Consider the following 21137-nt stretch of genomic DNA (forward strand, 5'->3'; position numbering starts at 1 on the left):
AAACTTCACAAACCAAAAAAACAACTAACAGTCAAAAGTTTTGAACAGTAATGTTTTTAAAGAATTCTCTAGCAAAATATCTATTATTAGGGCTGTGACGAATAAACACCAGCCGGTTGAAAATCATATTCAAATGTGTGAAGATACGAGTTTATATGAATGTATGTCTGAGGAGAACTTACTATCTTTAGTAAAGTTTAGATGGTATTTATAATATATATATATATTTATAGTTATATATACATATTTTTTTTTAATATGAGCAGGCCTAAAAGCTGGGATTGGTAATGCTGCACTTGTAATCATAGTTATTTATTTATATTTTTCATTGTATTTTATTATATGATATTGGTTTGAGACAGAGTATTTTATTTAGTGGAGAACTTTGCAGCAGTATTTTATTTTTTATTATATATATATTTTATTAAAAAGTATTTTTTTTTTAAAGTGTAAACTAATTGTTAAATAAAGTTTATAGTAATAAACAACCTGCAGTTTAATGTTTGCATTTCTTTCCCTTACTGAACCGAAAATTAATCGAACCGTGACTTTAACACCGAGGGACCTACCGAACCATGATTTTTGCGTACCGTTACACCCCTAATATATATATATTAGGGCTGTAGCTATCGAATATTTTAGTAATCGAGTATTCTACCAAAAATTCCATCGATTAATCGAGTAATCGGATAAAATGTGTTTTTGCTTAATTAAAGTGCAATATTAATCATGCAAGAGAAAACAAGACTCCTGGGTCTCTTAAAATGAACAACTAATTTCCTTTTTTAGAAAAAAAATATTTTTATTTTTTAAATGCATAGAATGCAATGCATACATCAAAAATAAACATTTAATTAGTACCCATTGTTTCTCTGTCTGTACTTGTACTGTGAACAATGACAATAAAGTTATGATAGATGATAAGATAGATGAATTAAATGCATTTAAGTGCCATTCAGTTGCGTTTTTAAATAAAGCATTTTCTGATATGCACATTAAACATTAAACACATAAAACATTAGTTTAATTTATCTTTAATTATTGAACTTTTTGGTAAACAAAGGGGATTTACTATTAAAAATAAAACACGGAAGAAATGTTGTGTGATTAAACCTTAAAAAAATAATGTTAAATTATTATTATTTTTTTTTTTGTAGTAGGCTATGTACATTCTGCTGAACAATAGTCTTTAACCAGACTTTTATTTTGACAGGTAGACGTACCTTTACAGTTCTGTGTATGTGATATGACGCTAGTTTTACTCAAATCAAGCGGTCAAATGCTCATGAAGTAACTGTCAGAGCAGTTCTGGGGATGTTTTTCATTAGTTCACATCCTTATTTAGGGAGACGACAGACACTGAAATCACAGTGAGCATCACGCGCGCTTCAGTGTGTTTAAAGAATGAAGAAGCGTTTCTGGGCCATTCATTAACAGACATGCAGAACATGCAGGATTCATATTTAAATAGACTGTTCCGGCTTAATATTTACAGATTTAGTCCATATCGTGATTTGATGTAAGTGCAATGACCTATTTTTGATTAATTCATTCAAAATTTGGCAAATTCCTTGCCATTCCGCGTTAAACTGTAAATTCCGTTTTTTATGACTGGATTCCACGGTTCTCTCCGCATTTTCTGCATCGCGGAAATCATAGGGCCCTAGTGTGGTATGCCAGCTCTATCTCGCAATGGACACACACCAAGCCGTTCTCTTTAAGTTTGCCCGCGCCCTCAAATCAAAATACTGCTGACTCCTTGCAGTATGCGATTTCGGCTGCAGCGCTTGTCTCCTCCTGCTTTGTGGGTGACGTAAACGTGTTTTGTCACATTAAAAAAAATCATTGCGAAAGAACCTGATGTGAGATTTAAAATAAATTAAAAGAGGCTTCGAGGCAGATGAATTTGCCCTTGATCATTTTTTGTAATCGAGTTACTCAAGGAATCGCTTCAGCCCTAATATATATATATATATATATACACACACATTTATATATATATCGTATCTGTATAATGCATATTAAAGTGCAGCACTGCTTTGTTTACAGTGGTAACCAAGGAAATTCTTTAAGCGCCACCTTCTGGCAGAGAGTGAATCTGCGTCTCATTCAGCTTGGCTACTGTTTGTTTCATGGAGATTTAGATTAAAAACTGCAGCATCTCTGTTTGGATAATAATTAAAATGCAGTATTTGCCTGCCTCTAATATTAAATGGACAGAGCACAGACAAAGCCTTATTTTGTTTATATGAAGAGATTTATGTGTGTTATTTGATTTGGGTCTTGTTTTAAAATTTAAAATTAGTTTTAATTTACATTTACATTATATTTATATTTTGTTATTAAGCTCTTTTATCCAAAGCGACTTACAAACGAGGACAAGAGAAGCAATCAAAAACAACAAAAGAGAAATAATATGCAAGTGCTATATTAGTATATTTTTATAGCGTAATATTTTAATTTCACAAAAGAAGGATTTTCTTTTCACAAAGAAAGCATTTTGTCCTAGAAATAATAAAAGGACACATTTAATTTATAATCTGTCTTAAATCTGATTTTGTTATCGAATTGAATTGTGAAATAAATAAAAAAAGCGCCTTGACTTAAAATCTTAAAAATGGTTACAAAAATGGCTTCTAAAAACACAACAAACATGTATTGTGTATTATGATTGGGTAGGATCATATATTGACTTTGACTCTTACTTAAATGTTTAGATTGTATAAAAACAATTAACAGATGCCCACTCTGAGTCTGACCGTAATTCGCCCACTCATGGTCTGAATGCTGAAATAAGCACAACAATACAGTGCAATAGTTTATGTAGCTCTGTTTAGGATAAAACTACATTTACTTGACAGCTTGCAAAGGTTATAGGCGATTATACCAGCAGAGTGTGTGTGCATGTGATATAAAAAGCAATTTTTCTCACCTTCTTCCCACCCTGCTTTTCCACCATGTCGGTGTTGGATGGGAAGTCCTCCAGCTGGGGGGTTTTAGAACCCCCACCCTTGGGCATCGTTCAGCTATTGCCACGCCAAACCTCATTCACGCTTCCATCGCATCGTCATCGACCGTCTGTGAGACAGAGAGAGGGAAGGACACATTAGCACTTTACTGTCAATCTCCTTTATGACATTTCACTTAGCACACCAAGTTCTCTATTTTTTCCCAGTTTTACTCAACTGCCCATTCTCAAAGCTCTTTAAAGCAACAGACCTTCAAAAACAAATAGCATTTATGTACTGATCTCAGAACATGCATGTACCGATCTCATTTTCTGAAAGAAATGACATCTGTTAATGTTCTATACAACCAGTCAAATCAGTTAGATGGATGCGAGAACTGAATAGTAAAAACAAACAGTCATCAGAAAATCGATCAAACTAGAGTCGTCACAGTTATTACAAAATCAACTCATGTTTATTTGATATAACAGTGACTAGAGTACATTTCAAATTACAAGCATATTGGCATCTGGTTGCATTTTATTTACACTTCTCATTTGTGTAATAAACATTTCCGGCATTTACAAATTACCATATAAAACAAATTACATGCTATGATACAGAGGTGATGACAGCATTACCAGGTACACTGTAACTGACATGAACATTTCAGAATTTCTATAAAATCAGTTACCACCATAACTGACAGTCAAAATGTCATATTCTTGACAGCCCTATTGCCAACAAATTGCATAATTATTTTTTCATTGTGAGGTAGACCAGTTCATTAGATAACATTGATCTGCAATTGATGGTAGATATATAAGCAAAGTCTTTTTTTATTAGAATAAAATGACATTCAATATATGGTTTAAATTCAACATGGTTCAATAATTTGGACTATTCCCCAGAATGCATTTGATCCAGTCAAGTGAGTAAACACCAGCCAAGATTTTAATGTTGTCTGGCTTTGATAGCATTTCAATAAACCCCTGAATTTGCAAATTCAAGCAACACCTTTAAATACCAACAGAATTCAGTCTTTTCTGGAATATAAATTTTCTCTCTTGTTTATAACACAATACAAAAATCACGCTCTGCACAGTGATTCAGAAGCTAATAAATAAAAAAGCAGCCCGGACTCTGTAACGTACACACAGTTCAGAGCTACTGGCGAAGTGATAATATGAAGATATAAAAACACTAAAGTGTCTTGAGTGCAGAGCGTGCAAGTACACTGCAATTCATTAGTACTGCAGGGTGGAGATGGCTGCTGCAAGAGATCAGGAAAACAAATTGTTACAGTATTTTGAACTTATTGGACAGACAGCCGATAATGATGCAATGAAAGTTTTTGCATCAAGGCTTTGATGGTATTGTATTTAGAACAAATGCTTTTGTTTAATCTCAAAGACAACAGTCATATTTTTCTTCTAATTTGGGAGCAGTTTTTAAGCAAAACATTCCCACAGCACGACTGTAGATTCAAGATGCCCTGTCACAATTTAAATAAAGAATGTGGGTTCACTTTGAAGACAGACTACCTTTATAAAATGCATGGAATTTGCAAGCAGCGTCATTTAAAAGCCTTTTGCACAGCAATCTATTGTACTGCAAGCCTTACTAACCGAAAAATGCATTGCATCACACCCAAATGTTGTCAAAGTGCAAAAGACAAGTGACCCTCAACAGAAATCTAGTGAAATTCAACCAAGATGTAATAACGCTTGGATCATCCCTACACCACCCTTGGACAAATCTGTATATGATGAACAAGGATTAATGTGAGGGCAGCTGTATACCATAATTGTCCCCAACCCTATAATGTATGTTTTAGTTTTGTGTGATGCACAGGGCTGCCCATTGCCTTCTCTTCTCCAGGAAAACGCACTCACCACTATTATGGCGCCACAGCCATCTCTCTCCTGCCCTCCTATTCAAAGACAGCTATTTATATCTTCAGCTAACATACCACACATGCATGCATGCAGACAGATAATAATACTGCTCTTCTGTTATTTAGGCATGTCTCCCACACCCTATCCTCACCCCAAAGCAGTTCCACACCTCAAAGTGGTTGAAAGGTCAGCCTCTAATGGGGATAAACAACTATGGTGTGGAACAGACACACAAACACAGACAAGCTTGTACCCTAAAGTAGGTCGATGCAATTTCTAGAACAATTCAGGCCTACACAGGTCTGCTTTAAGATCAAAACAACCACAGGGCATTCAACTATTTCTATATGTTAGCTGTGAGATCCCACAGTTCAACTGGCTGGCAGAACAACCAACAAATCTCCAAAAACAACATGAGTACATAAAGTCTGCTCTGAACGAAAATACAGAACATGTATGTACATGAATGCACAGAGCATAGTGTGGAATGTGCAGTTGTGTGCACCCTGCTTCTGAACTTGTGTGTGTTCTGCAAGCATTACTGCAGGAAAATAAATGCGCGCACACACACACACACACTCAGGAACGGCACCCAGAGAAGAAACACAATGACATCCATTCCAGAAACACGGCTCATTTCCTCTGCTTTCCACCCCAATCAAAAGCTGCTGCGCATCTGCAATCAGTGTGGGTGCTTGTGTCAGACAAAGTGTTTTTTTTTTGCCTGCAGCCAGCTGTAATTCATCACATATGAGGTCTACTTTTAGCACTGTACTCTACTGAAGCTGTAGCAGACGACACAAGGCCCAGGCTTACTGACATGTCCCTGCATCCGTTTCCTGCAGCACAACCACACGACAGCAGTGTGTGCAAGTTCCCTGCAGGGGTCTTGCATACTCCTGGATCCTAGCAGACTGTGCAAAGACTTTCACCAAGGCAAATCTCCAATCTGCATTATGTGTCGTTTAAGCATCGATATCGCGATGTATGAATCCATGATAGTCACATCGCACGATGTGCGATGTAGGCTGTTGTAGTTGATCCGTTATTCATTAGCTGTATGGGCCAGAGAGCGTGCACGCGTGGCCGACGACACTCTAGATGCGTGGCGCAATCATCTCAGCTGCGTGGCGTGTCCGTTTTTAATTCGGCTCCCATGTTAACAGGTTAGAGCTTGCAGACTGCCTGCGTGAGACGCGCGTCTCAGGCACGGCTTGAGCCGTGTGGAAAACGCGTGCATGCTAGAAATAGAACCGGCATATAGGTTGACATATATTCAGATATAAATGTAATTTAAAAAAGAAATTAATAATTATCTTTTTTCAAATATTGCACCTGTCACCAGCCTGAGAGAAAGAGCACGCGTGAGAGAGAGAACGCAAAAAGAAGAGAGATAGCATTGTGCTGTCTTGCTCTCTCTCCCTCGCACATATTAATCAATTGACACGATGTTGTCGATGTTTAAAGCATTTAAAATGAGAATGTGAAGTGTGCTCACCCCATTTTTGTTTGTAAGAAAATTTATTTAATATCGCAATATCGCATAAAAATGTAATATCGCAATGTAATTTTTTCCCAATATCGTGCAGCCCTAGTATATTGTATTAAACTTTTTTACCACTGATTATTTATTAGTTTAATAACTCATTTATCATTAATAATTAATACAAATTCATAAATTCTGGTTTGACTTAATTTTTCTGGATTCTGTACTTACCGTAATTCCTCAAATAAAAGCCGGGGCCTTTATTTACCTGAACTGCAGGGGGTAACAGGCTTTTATTTGAAGCAGGCCTTTATTTCTAATTCCATCCGTTTGATAAGTAATTGTTTTCGACAGAAACTGTTCTCGGTTCAGTGTACTGGTGATCCGAAAACCGATGCAACTGGTTCTTGACTCGATAAACAAGAAACGCTCCGGTAGTGGGCGTGTATGTTCGTTATCTGGCTCTGCTGCACAAATTCCCCCCCCGGCCTTTATTTAAGACCGGCCTTTATTGGTCCGTGTTGACCACACCCCCGGCCACTATAAGACGCCCGACGTTTATTTGACTACCGGTTTTTATTTGAGGAATTACGGTATATGTAGCTTCCTCACCTTTTCCGGAACAATGTTAAAAGCTCAGCCAAGATGAAGGACCAGCTGATCATAGCTGTATATGGATTGCCATTTTTAAAATTAATTTAGTAGCAGAGCTATTGCAAACAATTTTTAGTGCTGCAAATCCATTTATCCATTGCTGAAATGTCCGCGTCTTTATGGAGAGAGCAGGTCATGGTTGCTTAGCAACTGCAGACGCCTCAGGAGCACAAGGCCCGAACGAAGGCTTTGGGAAAAAATCAGAAAGCCTAGCTTTTCAAACGCATTTTTAGGCACGATATGTGAATGGCCCTTTAGGTGGAAAGTGGTTGCCTTGGCCCAGGTGAGATTCTGTGTCTGTTATTTTCTCTCAATTCCGTAGATAAGCAAATGTACATGGTATGATAATTGTACATGTTTATATCACAGTATTTCGTCATACCGGTATATTGTTACAACCCTACATATATATAGCATAAATTATAACAATTGAGATTTGTTACAATGTATGTATAAGTTGCAGGATGGAGTTAGTACTTTAGTTGATACTGCAGTATCAGAGGTTACAGTATCTGGTTTCTTTCGATTGTGATTTACTAATAAATGTGGTATTGACTACTAAAATTGTGCTATTGCAACAACTCCAGTCTTTAATAAGAGCGATCACAGGCTACACATTTGCATTTTTCATATTAGCTGATGGGCAGATAGACAGGCCTTGTTAGAGGATGGCTGGCTCTGGGTTATGGGATTAATTTTGGAGGAATGTAGGCCCCTCAGTTTGCAGAGGCTGACCCTGGGTCAGCCGACCAGTGCTTAGACAGCTTCCTCCTGCCTGCTGACAGTGCAGTCCTGCCTTTGCTCAGCCCGGAACACAAAGCTCCCTCTAATCTCCCGCTTCCACCGGCCCCAATGGCCCTTGCACAAGCACATGAGCATGCTACACAGATTTGGATAGTAAAACAGAATAGCATAATTGTTCCATCATGGAAAATAAAACGATGACAAGCAAATGAATAAATTAATAAAAATACAAATTGACTTGCTGCATGACACACTCACACCAGATGTACAAGTGTTGCCAAAAAAAAAAAAAAAAGACTAAATGCAAAGCCGGGTATTCTGTCCGTTTCTGTGTTCAAACCAGTCAGTCTACTCATGTGTGAGATGGGGCTTTGCTGTGTCATTGTCAGGCCTGCAGAACCTGCTCTGAGGTGGCACATGATTAGTGCTGGATTGATTTCTTGATTTTAACAGATTTTCATGTTGATGAACCAATATTGTTTCTTAAATACCACAGATACCACAGTTTTAATACAATTTCACTAAACAATTTGCACATCTCTCCTAATTAGGGCTGCACGATGTGTCGTTTAAACATCGATATCGCGATGTACGAATCCACGATAGTCACATCCAAGGATGTGCGATGTAGGCTGTCGTAGTTGATCTGTTATTCATTAACTGTACGGGCCAGCTACTCCCCGGCCCTTGACGAATGTTATTTGTGGATTAATTGCACAGCTTAACCATCATTGAGTGAAAGTTTATCATTGACAGGACTGAAAAACACATGCAAGTTTAACAGGGCAGAGAGAGAGAGAGAGCGCGAGAGAGAGAGCACGAGAGAGAGCGAGAGAGAGACAGAGAGAGAGAGAGAGCGCGAGAGAGAGAGAGAGCGCGAGAGAGAGCGAGAGACAGACAGAGAGAGAGAGAGAGAGAGAGAGAGAGAGAGCGCGCGTGCGCGAGAGAGACAGAGAGAGAGCGAGCCGTCTTCAAACAACACGAGCGCTGTCTTGCTCTCTCCATCGCGCATATTAATCAATTGACACGATGGTGTCGATGTTTAAATAATTTAAAATGAGAATGTAAGTGTGCTCACCCCATTTTTGTTTGTAAGATAAAATATCGCAATATATATCGCAGAAAAATAAAATATCGCAATGTCATTTTTTCCCAATATCGTGCAGCCCTACTCCTAATACCTTTTTTTTTTTACTCTCACCTGAAATTAATGCAATAAACATGTTTTTGACAAATATTTCAATTTGTTTGTGGTCTATAAAGTCTGCATCAAAATGAGGTTTGCAATGATGCAACCGAAGGCACGGGTTGAAGACCCAGTCAGTGACGTCACGATATGCTAATTTGCCTAAATTCATACCTACGTAATCACAATCACCAAAATTTTACTTTTTTTTTTTACATTGAAACTTGAAAATAAAAAAAATTTTTAGACCTACCTACCTACCGACCCTTTTTTTTTTTTATGTTCTACTGTTACTGCAAACCAAAATATTTTTAAGGATGGCCTGACAGTCGCAGTAGCACAGTCCGTTTCCACCAGTGCTGCAATTTTTGTTTTCATCACTAATTGATGGATATCTAAAATATGAAAGTAAAGAGAAGTCTAAAACAGGCGGGAGGTCAGCGTCTGCACTATGACATGAAAATTGGCCTGAAGCCCGGCTCGAAGGGTGTAAAAATGTTCGGGGCCCGTCGGGCTCAGGCTGAAATCCAGGGCTCTAGTGTCTGTTGTTGAACCACAGGGAGACTTTCAGAGATGCTGAGTCTTTTTTTTCTCTCCCTCGAATGGCTGGTCGCACCAGTGAGACCTCTTTTAGTCGCACCATTGAGAAATTAGGTCGGACTCTAGAGCCCTGAATTTTAATATAAATAAATCTCAAACAAATATCGTTTGGCACACTTTAAGATAAAATACATTTTATTAAAATGTATCGTAATCACTATTTTCATAATCTGTATTTTAACCATGAAAAGATAAGAATAGTCAGCTTTAAAAATAAAGTTAAGAGGGAAGCATTTTACTAAATATGGACAATTATCTATTACCCATTTATACAATTTTCACTTTACATTTTTTAAATTTTATAGTAATGAATCATATGATAGTTCCATGTATAGTTTGAGATATTTAACATATGTACTTGATATATCCAAAAGAACAGATAAAGAATCCAATTAAATAAAGTATAGAATTGAACAGAAATCCCAAGCATGCGAGTCGAAATCAAATTGTGAAATGTGTCAATACCCAGACTTACACATTCTAGTTATTTTACATAAGCACAGGTGATCACATATGGTCATTAAAGCATTTCTTGTCGGCAAAACCTATAAACTGTCAGCATGGTTGGAGAGACACAGAGAATAAATGACTGCACCTCTCAGCTCAAACTAATATTTCTCTGTCCATCGATCAATAGGATCTTCTCCTCTCCTTTACTGTAGCAATCCTCTCTCTGCGGTCAAACAGGGGCCATCACAGTGTGTAGCCACAGAAAGCCTCAGTCCAGTTCTTTCTCATTCTTCATACAATTGCTGCTGCACAGTATGACTATTATGGGCTGCTTTGGTAACGGTGCCTCCTGCTGAGATGAAACGACCCACAACCCCCTAGCTCAGCACCACGGTAACATAGGGTGCTGTCATCAAGTCCACTGCTATTTAGTGCAGCTGACTCCGAGTGGAAAAGAACTGTTGCATGGAGTCGATATGGAAATGACTGTGTGTTTATGTACATCACATCAGCTCAGGCCTCTTTCACCACGTCTACAGTGGAGTCACAACAGCTTGAGGCTGTCCATACATTCCATATTCACAAACCACAGACCAATCAGCGGTAAGCAAAAGTACACTGAAAATAAAAGAACTAACAATAATCGTGCAGTTTTGACACATAGAACGTGCGCACGTGATGGTTGCATCAGGAACATAGAGATGTGTGGAGTATAACGAGGGCCATGATGGAGGCTTGATGGTTCCCAGGTGTTGCTGAGAGCAGCTTAATGAACAGAGCTCCAATGCGTGGCACGCTCGTTCTCTGCTGTGGTACTGTAACAGCCTATTTACATTTCATATAACAGCGGCCGCGGCGGCGAGCCCTGTTTGGTGTGCAAATAGAAGACTGCAGAGGCCAGCCGGGCCCACTGCCGTTTCCAGGCAACGGCGGGATGGGGTTGGCTGAGCAGCCCCTGACCCACACCAATTCATTTGATTAGAGGCTTTTGTGCCGAGAGGAAAGAAGACAAACAAGTGGAAGAGAGAGGCGGCAGGCCATGCTTTTCTTCCTGCAGTCACCCTTTATTATTTCACAGTGACGTGAGGAGCCTGTATATATGCATTCATGCTGCTTTTTTTCCTTTAAAAAAAAAATCAGAGAGAGAGATGGCGGTGCTGTAGTGGGAGGATCGCTGAAGGTATAGCAGTGATATTCTGGGAATGTGTAGCTGTTAATCAGTAGGCCCAAATTAAAGATGTGCCTGTAGAAATGCAAGGAACGGCTCAATAGATTTCTACAGAAATAAAAAATCCTCTGCATATTTTTTATTAAAATGTTGCATTTACACAGGTTAATTTGATAACGCTTTGGGTTACCAATAATAGGACTTTCAGCACTGATTTTTACTAGGGCTGGGTTTAAATAAAACAATATTGATTATTAAATCCCAAGGATCGATTAGTCTAGCCTGTTTTCAGTTAATGAAAGGAACACTGTAGCACAAGCTTCGTGCTTGGTTACTTTTGAAGACTCAGATTTAAAATTCTTACCGTTTTATTACAGTATTCAAACAATAACTGCACTGTTTAATGTGGAGGTCACTATAGCGCCTCGGTTCAAGAGTAATGAATGGATAATTTCCTCTGCTGTGATACCAGTTTCAGCATGAAACAAACATGAATAAACATCCGAAGGAATGTTAAAAGAAAGAGTACAACTTACTGATTAAATTGCGATTATATAAGACAGGATATTGATTTCGGTGGTTTGACCACACAAATATAATTGCTTGTAAACAATATCATGTAATATCACATTTGCACAAACTAGTTAGTTAGCTAGAAAAACTGAGCAATTTGATAAATACACCATATATATGCACCATATAATATTTGTAAGTTTGACTGGTCTTCAGTAATCAATTTAAATAGAGAAGTCCGTCAAGTTTTTAATGACAGCCACCATTTAAATGTTTATATTCCAAAAAACCGATTGGAGTAGAAATATAATTAGGTTATGTAATTGTAGGTTCATAAAAACATGTACAGTACCCAGCCCTAATTCTTGGAACTTTTTTTTTTTCTCGTATAAACACAGGAGAAGGCCTCAACATATGAGCGGCAGATATTGAAGTGCAAATTTTTGTATTTTTTATAATGAAGCCATACATCACAGCTGTGAACAATTATTTGCTACTTGCTATTACTAGTCAAAAACAGTTGGTATTGGGGTTCTCACAGACATAGAACAAAACCACAAAAATAAAATTTTCGTCATCAAATGCATTCCAAAGAGTTCCACAGATTTCCCCCCAAAATCAGCATGGACAATGTAAGAAAAGCGCATAGATTCCGTGTGTGTTAAATGTGAGGCAACTTTGAATCACTGCTCAAGCTTTGCTGCAATGAACGCCACTCGCTCATTTCTGACAGCGAGGTGAAAGTGTAATCCGTTCTCAAAAACAGAGACTCTGACTCATCACTCTCTCTCTCTTTCTTTCCGGACATGTTATACTCTAACTAGAGACATGTCTTTATCTCTTTCTCTATCGCTCTACTCCTCCTCCTCTGTTTCACATTCTGAAATATATCCGACTAACTCAGAGACAACCAGAGTAATGGGAAAGATCATAACGTGTCAGCTGACACACATACATACATACATGATATGCACACAAGTCCTGTTGCTAGGGCTGTGATGGTGGCAGATTTTTACCACCACGGTAGTAAAGGACCAACTATTGCCAGTGGTGCAATGTTGATATTATATATATAAAATATACTTTAAACCACAAATAATACAATTTATTTGTGCTCAATCATCTATTAATCATTGGTTTTGCACAATCATCTATTAACACAAGTTGTGACATTTGCATGGTAACCCATATAGAGAATTGGCTCTGCATTTAACCCATCCAAGTGCACATACACACACACACACACACACACACACACACCATGAACACTGGATGCAGCACAACACGACAAATCCCTGACAGTAAAGTGCCTCATCATATTTATGAGGTACTGACACAGAGTTCAAATGTCCTGTATAGACACTGTTCGACTAAACCCGTTACAACGCAGCGTCGTGCCCAGTGTAGACACTGCCAAGCAAGCAGGCATATTGATTCCTTGTCTGCATACTCTCTCTTTGAAATACGAATCGTTGCCACATTTCTTGTTAACATTTCATTTATTGCGCTCTCAACAGTATTTGGCCAGTTTAGAGAAAGCCTCACCAAACCTGACCAGCCAAGCATTTGCGATCACGGGAACTTGAAGACACTTGTAAAAACGCTGATGGGTGACATGAATGGAGATGGCTTCAGATCGCTGATGTAGTATTTGGTTTCCCAACAAGGTCCATCGCCCAACAGAAAATTAATTTGCTGAATACATAAACGCTAAAGGAAACGCTGTGTATGGCATTTGAGGTAATTTGTGAATTACCATAGACTTACAATCTAAATAAACAATTTGCAACTATTACTGTTATTACACTTGTACAAGGAACTTCATATGCTGTTATACAGTGCATGGTGTTATACACTACATCGGTGAACATGACTACAGCCGATGGCAGTAGACCACGCTGATGCGGTTGTCAGGGCGATGGTCACAGCCCTACCTGTTGCCTAGCAATGCACGAACAGGGGCATGTGTTTTTGAGAAAAGTGAGAGAAACAGGGAGGGTGGACTGGAGTGCTAATGAACATGCGTGGACACATATGCATGTGTTGGAAAACCACTGTTAATGTTTTCCAAGGATGAGCTTTCCAATAAATGTGCCTTTCTTTTCTGCTCACGCCTGGTGTTAACAACATCCGTCTTGTGATCGGAGACAGAATGCAGATGACACCTGGTATTACGTGTCTCAAATGCATCCAGTGAATACTTGAGTGCATAATTCATTCAGATGGCGGGTCACCATATGTTTATGACTAGTGTTACACAGTACTGATGGTACAGTATTGTCATTTTATTACCAAGACACTATTTTTTTTCCCCTTAAATGGTTTTACTGCAAACAGTAAGGTTGTCATATAAACAGGGCTCCTGACTAACTATTATTACTAGGAGCACAGTAGCCCCGACTGAAAAATTTTAGGAGCACAAGCAGAAAATATAGGGGCACACTTTAAATCAGCCTGCAATGCAATCGTTCACATATTTGATCCACTTTAACTGTATTAATGACAATTGCTTTGATAATAAACATACTTAACTCACAGAGATTACAATGTTCAGTATTTTAATTTCAGAGAGATATGACATATATAAATTAAAATAAAATAAAAAAATGTAATATCTGATGATAAGATCATATGATGATAAAATTACTATTGTTTTGTATTAATAAGTGCAGTTACTAATAATATTACGTTAATTTCAGCTTGAGTTGGGAAGCTTACAGAAAAGACATGAACTCCTATTAAATGTACCATTATTCTTCTCTAGTCTTTTATGAAACTGACCAACAAGTTCAATGATTGTGCGACTTTTGAATTGAAGAAAAGTTTGTTTTTGAAAGCACTGTGATGTTTTTTTACTTGCATAAAAAAAGTCAAAATGACAAAATCTGATATCTTGATGATTTGATATTTAATAATAGTGATTTTATAATTATTATTTTATCATTTCAAAATATAACCTATAAGCCAATAAGTGCTCCTCTGCTGCTATCCACAAGTTATAATGGTGATTTGATTTTTTTAATTTTTTTTTTTTTTTTACATTTGACTTAAGGGTTTGTTCACCACAGTATATTTTGGTCATTCCATTGAAAATAACATGCTAATTGAATCATTTAAAAAATTTAAAGTGCTGGAAACAGTTATATGAAATGCTTGTAAGTCATTGAAACTTTCTTGCTCAAAAGGCCTTAAATGAATAATGTTATAACATTCGACTATTTCTGGAACAACACCATGGTTAGTTAAATACTACTTCTGGTTTTCTATATCAGCGCTGTCTGATCGGTTTGAATGCTTCTCTGTAAATCTCTCAGCAATCTTTACTCATTTTGCGGCTAATTCAAATGCTTGCAGCGCTTTGCAGTAACAGTAACTTTGGCTCCCGATTAAAGCTGTTCTGAGCTTGGACTAATTTGTTTGTGTCGCGGTCAGCGCTGCACAGCTCATATGCGACAAAAATGACAGCGCTAGTTGAACAATGCAGTGGTTGCAGCAGTGCACAAAATTTACTTGCACCTGCAGAAAAAAACGGTTGAAAAATGCAACCATTTTGGTCGCAGTCTGGAGCCCTGAAAAATTTAATATTAATTCTTTACTCCACCCACAATACACTTAAAATTAAACATAACAATGACTCAACCCTTAACATTTTCCTCAGCTCGCTTTAATGTGCTGTTTTGGTTGACAAAAAAAGTGTTGGTATTGTGATTCTCAATGGTTTCATAAGAAATGACAGAGATATTATGACAACACTATTGGGGACACTGTCATATTTCAGTGCATTTGTATGCAGGGCTCTAGCAATGTGTTGATAAATCAAGAAAACATCACAACACAAGAGTAATAACATTCCTCCCCACTGATTTTCAAGGCTAATCCCTGTGGCGGCTTATGTAAGCATCTTGCACATTAGCTTGTGATTTTTATATTCCTGCTTGTTGGTTAATCCTACAGTGATTCTACAGCCGCCATGTTGTGGAAAAATCTAGATAACAATCAGGGAGGCCAGCATCTCAGGAAATAAAAAAAGAAAACAAACCCAAACACACACAGTCCAGAGTTACGGACAGCCAAACCACTTTCCCTTAGAGGCTTCTTGCAAAATGTGAATGGTTTTCATCACTTATGCCTGACTGCGAGACCAAAACAACAAACGGTAAGCATGTTTACAATAGCTGTCTAAACGCTTTCAAATGAGTGCTGTGTCTATGAGAGCTCTTATCCAATCAGAGAAGCATGCAAACTGATGGATCCGTGTCGTAGTCTGATGTTCAATACTGCTGGGATTGCCCTCACCTACAAAATTTGCTAATCAAACAATGAGCGAAATCTTGCCACAGCAGTGCTGGAAGGGCCACAAGCAGTTATCAGCCAATGTAAAATCTTCATAATGAAAGATGTGAACACTTTTACTTTCCTCAAGTGAGAGAGCAGATGGAGGGATAACAGTGAAAGAGGATGGAGCAGAATGCATATAATCTGGATATTGACAAGTAGGCTGCAGTAGAATTGGTCCTGAGAGAAGATTCGCACTAGCCCTCATGCGCACAGAGACCAAGCCAGCAATACACTGCTCTAGTTCATGAAGCCATTTGTTACTTTACTTCCCGCTAACATATAACCTCAGGGTCCAAAATTTAATTTTTGCCAAACCTGCCAATGTTAAAGGAATTGGTAAAATGTATTGTCCATTAAGGTTGACACAATATCAAAGTTTCGGTCAATACCAATACCAGTAAAGTTTACAATTATCAAAAAAAAAAAAGAAAAGCTAAATGTATTGTTGCTAATTTTGGAGTTTATATATGTGGGGTAAATAATGTAATTCCAACATCACAATGATTTAATTTGACCTAAACATGAAAAATCTACTTTTTCTAAACCCTGCGGACTTTTCTACATCAGACCAAAATCATTCATGCTGTCAAAGGTGACAAACTGCAGGCAAATCTAAGCTGTGAATGTTTTCAACACATTGGAACATGTAAGTGTTAAAACACAGCGGTTGGAGGTTGAGAAATCATGTGCAGTTACCATGCACAACATACTTAGAGACTGACACGGCATGCTATTTCAGCAAGACACTTCTGTGTGCCCAAGAGCATAACACTACAGCTGCTTCCAGAGCAGCCATGCAGCGCCACAGCCCCTGCCGAGCCAAATCAAGTCACAGCAGCTCTCAGGAGAATCTGAGGGATGCAGCATGCTTCCTCACCTTTCATTCAGATTACTGTACTTAAGATTCTACGAAATCAGTCCATAGATCCAAATATTTATTGGAAAAAAATCATTTCAACAGAACAAATAACTATGGTCTATGCATAGCACACAAATCAGCTAATATACAATTCATTCAGATGAAGAAACGACAAGTATATAAAGGTCAAGGCTTACGTTCACCCAGCAAGCCTTAGTGCTGGCGTTCTCAACTGGGAAGCCTAAAGCAAACTTCCAAGAGGGACTCAAAACCACTTTACATTACGTAAAATAAGAAAACAACTCAAAATCAACAGGTTTCTATATATATATATATATATATATATATATATATATATATATATATATATATATATATATATATATATATATATATAAATTTATAGTTACACCAAGCTTTAAAATAATTACAATATAAGGTAGAGGTTATGTGAGTATTTCTAAAAATCCTTACACTTGCTCCTTACAGTAAATTATGAAAAACTGGAAAAGTCAGAGGGCCTTCATTTTTGTTGTGGAGATGAGGGGCCTTGTGGTAAACCACTCACTGAGAAAAAAAAAAAAAAAAAATAGCTGAGAAAACCAAAATAATAAGACGACTTGATGCAGTAAGACTTTTGAGTTCTCTCAACAATAGTTTTTTAGTTCTGCTCAGTAAAGATACTTTGTTTAGTCAATGTAAATCTGTTAATACGATGCTGATCATCTTATTTGTCCTTGCTTGTAAAACAATTTACAAGCCTAAGAAATCCAAGAGACACACTCTGGGTCTCAAAACTAGACACGCTAACCTCAAGAATGGTGACAATGGTGCTGGGAACTCACATAGCCTTTTTCTTCAGACAATTTTGGCTAGTTGGGGCAACATTAGTGGTAGTTTGGTCTGACAAGGGGTTTTTATGCAGTTTCAAGAAATATATTTTTTTAGTATCTGAGACTTAGTTTACTTAACGTAAACTGGAAAATGTGCAATTGCAATTTTTTTTATTTTTTACAGTGCTGCCTTAGTGAAGAATTCTGATTTATTGCTAAAATACCCTTTATTATTATTTGGCTGTTCACACCATTTTTTAAATGTGGCCAGTAACAACTTTGAATGTGAATTGGTCACGGTCCTGAACTGACCCACATGTGCAAAAGAACAATAACAAAAATGGTATACAGTATGCCGTAATATGGAATTAAGCATGGAGGCAACTGAAGTCAGCGTTTACATGCTCATTTACAAGGTGACACACCTCAGAAGCCAGTGAATGTGAATGTATACAGATGTTAAGGATGACTAAGATGAGGATGAGGAGAAAGAGCAGCTTTTCTTGTATAGTTTTTCATTAAATGGTCATGACCCCCTGTTTCAGCACTGGTTAGATCTCACCACAGTAAAAACAAAAAAAAAAACACTAAAAAGTGGGCATTGTGCCCAGAAGAAGAGGGGAGACAACTTCGGTTTCGGCAAAAGTCTTCTCATCGGATAAGAACATGCAGTCTCAAAATTTAATATACACATTCGCGTCATTGATGTACTATAGTTCTTACATCAACATGTCGTTTTTAAACTTGGAAGATGAAAAAAAAAAAATGCAAAAAATTTACCAGTTTTCTCCAACAATTAACATGAATGGATGTTAACATTGGTTGTTTCTCAATATGCATTCTTGTCAGTATTTGTGTTCTTGTGAAACTTCATCAGTCGTCGACCAAGTACTGTTCCAATTCAAAGTTCACATCTAGCCAAGTTGAGTTCAAATCCTCGGAAGTGTTCTTGCTCCGCCCCTTTTATCAAGGATGCATCGAGAGGTGACTTGTGCAAACTTCAGGCAGCCAGGTTTCCCAGAATGCATTTTGCACCAATCAGTGAGTGTTAAGGACGGAAGAGATATTTTAAAATAAGTTTAAAAATATTCAGTTACTGTGTCATGAAACGCAGTTCTAGGAGTACTTCAGGCAAGAATTTAGTTGTTTAAAACTCAAATCTGTGGTTCATTTATAAAGATAGCATCAAATCAGATCAGGCAATAAAAAGGCACTTAGTGCTCATATATCCTGATGAGAGCTGCCTCAACTCGGCTAGTTCTTCTGACACTTACCACTGGCTCTGATGACTCTGTAGTGGTTAAACCTGAGGTCAAATTTGTTTGGGGTATATATTTAACAGGCAATCTTGGGTCTCATGAAGCTATTCTTTCTTCCAGGTCATATTGTTTCGACTGAGCACAGCTATGTCACAAATTATTTATTAATCGTAATACAGCACTGAATTTGTTGCATACATTTGACTGAATTCTTTGCTTTTGTCTTTATTACCCATTACATAAGTCTCTTATACATTATACTTATATAATGTCTATTATTGTTCATTAAAACTGACATTTAACAAACAAGTATTGTTATGCGTGTAGCCATTTTTGTGGCTATTAATATATTTAAATGAAACAAAAAAAGGCAGTGGTGTTTGATATCATATTTCATCGTATTGTAAATACATACAGTGTAGATAACTGAAGTAGCCAAGGTGAGCTGAGTTACTTTTTCAAGTACGCTGCTAATTCATTTGCAGGATTACTGGACTTGCGTCCTCCTGTCTTCGGGAGTTCGCACTTCCGAGTCAAACTTGCAAGATCCAAGGACACAAATTCGAACTTTGCATACTTCGTATTGAGAAACGGCTATTGTCTTCTATGATGACACAAACACCTCTGCTAAAATCTCAGAAAAAGTAGTCTGGGGTTTCATGACCCTTTAAATTGTGCTTGTATACAGCAGTCACTATAATATTAATAATTCACTTAAAACAACTCGCTGTCCTTCCACTGATTGTGCTCAAAGCTGTCTTTCATATTAACAGACTGATCAAACAATTACTTGGATGTAAAATCTTTGGAGTCACTCCCATCAGCAGATAATTGTAATAAACATCCATCTAGAGTGGGATACAATGTTGAATGAATTCCATTATGAATATTGAGACTGAAATTTGAGACCTGTATCTGATGTACGAGCACATATGGAAGTACCCCAAATCAGAAAAAAAAAAAAAAAAAAAAAACAGATTAGGTGTGGTTCATGCTGTTACGAAAAATCTGTTTTGAAAATGATCAGGCACATGTGGGCCAATTTTGCCAGCAGTTTAAATGAAGCAAAAGATTCTGCTCAACTGAACCAAACGTGAATGCCTGCATAATTCAAAGAGCTGCTGTGCGCATCTGATTGTTTGGGCTAACTCATAAAAACACCATGGAGAACTGATGGTTAACTGGCATGCTACAGCATTAGCATGACTCGAGAGCTTTTTGAGAACTATTAAAGTAAAAGACAGCTTCTAAACTAACTGTATGGAGATTCAAAAACCTTAACCTTATGTCACATCTCCTGATGGCAAAAAGGCATGTAAACCAAAAGATGTCCAAGTGAGAGCTGTTCAAGTGAAAGCCGCTGGATGTAATAACTGCAGGGCACATGAGAGAGGAAGCCCACAGGTGTCAAGAGCGCCTGTCATCTGTACCCCGAGGCTGGGCCGCAGGCACCTCGGTAACACTTCAACACAAAGACTCCCAAACAACCCATTCGTCTGAAAGACAGTCATATACACCTAGGATGACTTGAGGGTGAGTAATTTATGGCCAATTTTTATTATTATTTTTTTTTAGGTGAACTAACCCTTTAAACTAACAGTCACATGATTTTATGAAGAACAGACTGAGTAGTCAAACTTTAGGGACAACTATTTATTAAGTGTGCTAACAGTAACAGCATGCTAAAAGTATCTCTGAGGACTTAATTTCTAAAATGAACCCTTCAAAATGTTGCGTTTGATCAATAAAATATATTTATTGGGCTGCAGGATTTGGCTCAATGAAATGCAACTGTGTTTTATGATAAAAGCAATGGTAATTGAATGCATAACATTTTATTTTTATTCATCTTTTAAAATGCAATTAAGTGAAATTAAGGTTTACATTGAAATTAAAACAGACTAAACATTGTAAAATTAAAAATACTGCTTTAATAAACTGCCTTATTAATGTTATTACTTTCTACTGTACAATACTAATATTTCTGTCATAAAAAAATGTATTAAACTTATTTCCAAGCAAGCAGTGAAGGATTTGTGTGTAGTGAAGAGCTTCTCTTCTATCAAATATTGAAATCTGCATCACAGATAAATTGAACAGAGTAAAACATGCCTTTGCATTTACTTTGCACGTGAACATTTTCTTTATTTATTGGTTTTATATTTGGTGTTTGATGAACATGACTCTAAACCAGGTTTTAT

At 37.4% G+C, this 21137-nt stretch overlaps 1 protein-coding gene across 1 annotated transcript in view; it reads right to left on the bottom strand.

The window, feature by feature from the left end:
* The window catches only part of ankrd11 (ankyrin repeat domain 11), a 134772-nt gene that overhangs the window by 29509 nt on the left and 84126 nt on the right, over positions 1 to 21137 (bottom strand). Inside the window, exon 3 of the mRNA XM_052561301.1 lies at positions 2933 to 3078. Within this exon, the coding sequence (XP_052417261.1) occupies positions 2933 to 3019 (87 nt within the window). The 5' untranslated portion in view covers positions 3020 to 3078. The remainder of the gene's footprint in view (positions 1 to 2932; positions 3079 to 21137) is intronic.

This window comes from Carassius gibelio, chromosome B7 (assembly GCF_023724105.1).
Source record: "Carassius gibelio isolate Cgi1373 ecotype wild population from Czech Republic chromosome B7, carGib1.2-hapl.c, whole genome shotgun sequence".
In the NCBI taxonomy this organism is placed as follows: domain Eukaryota; kingdom Metazoa; phylum Chordata; class Actinopteri; order Cypriniformes; family Cyprinidae; genus Carassius; species Carassius gibelio.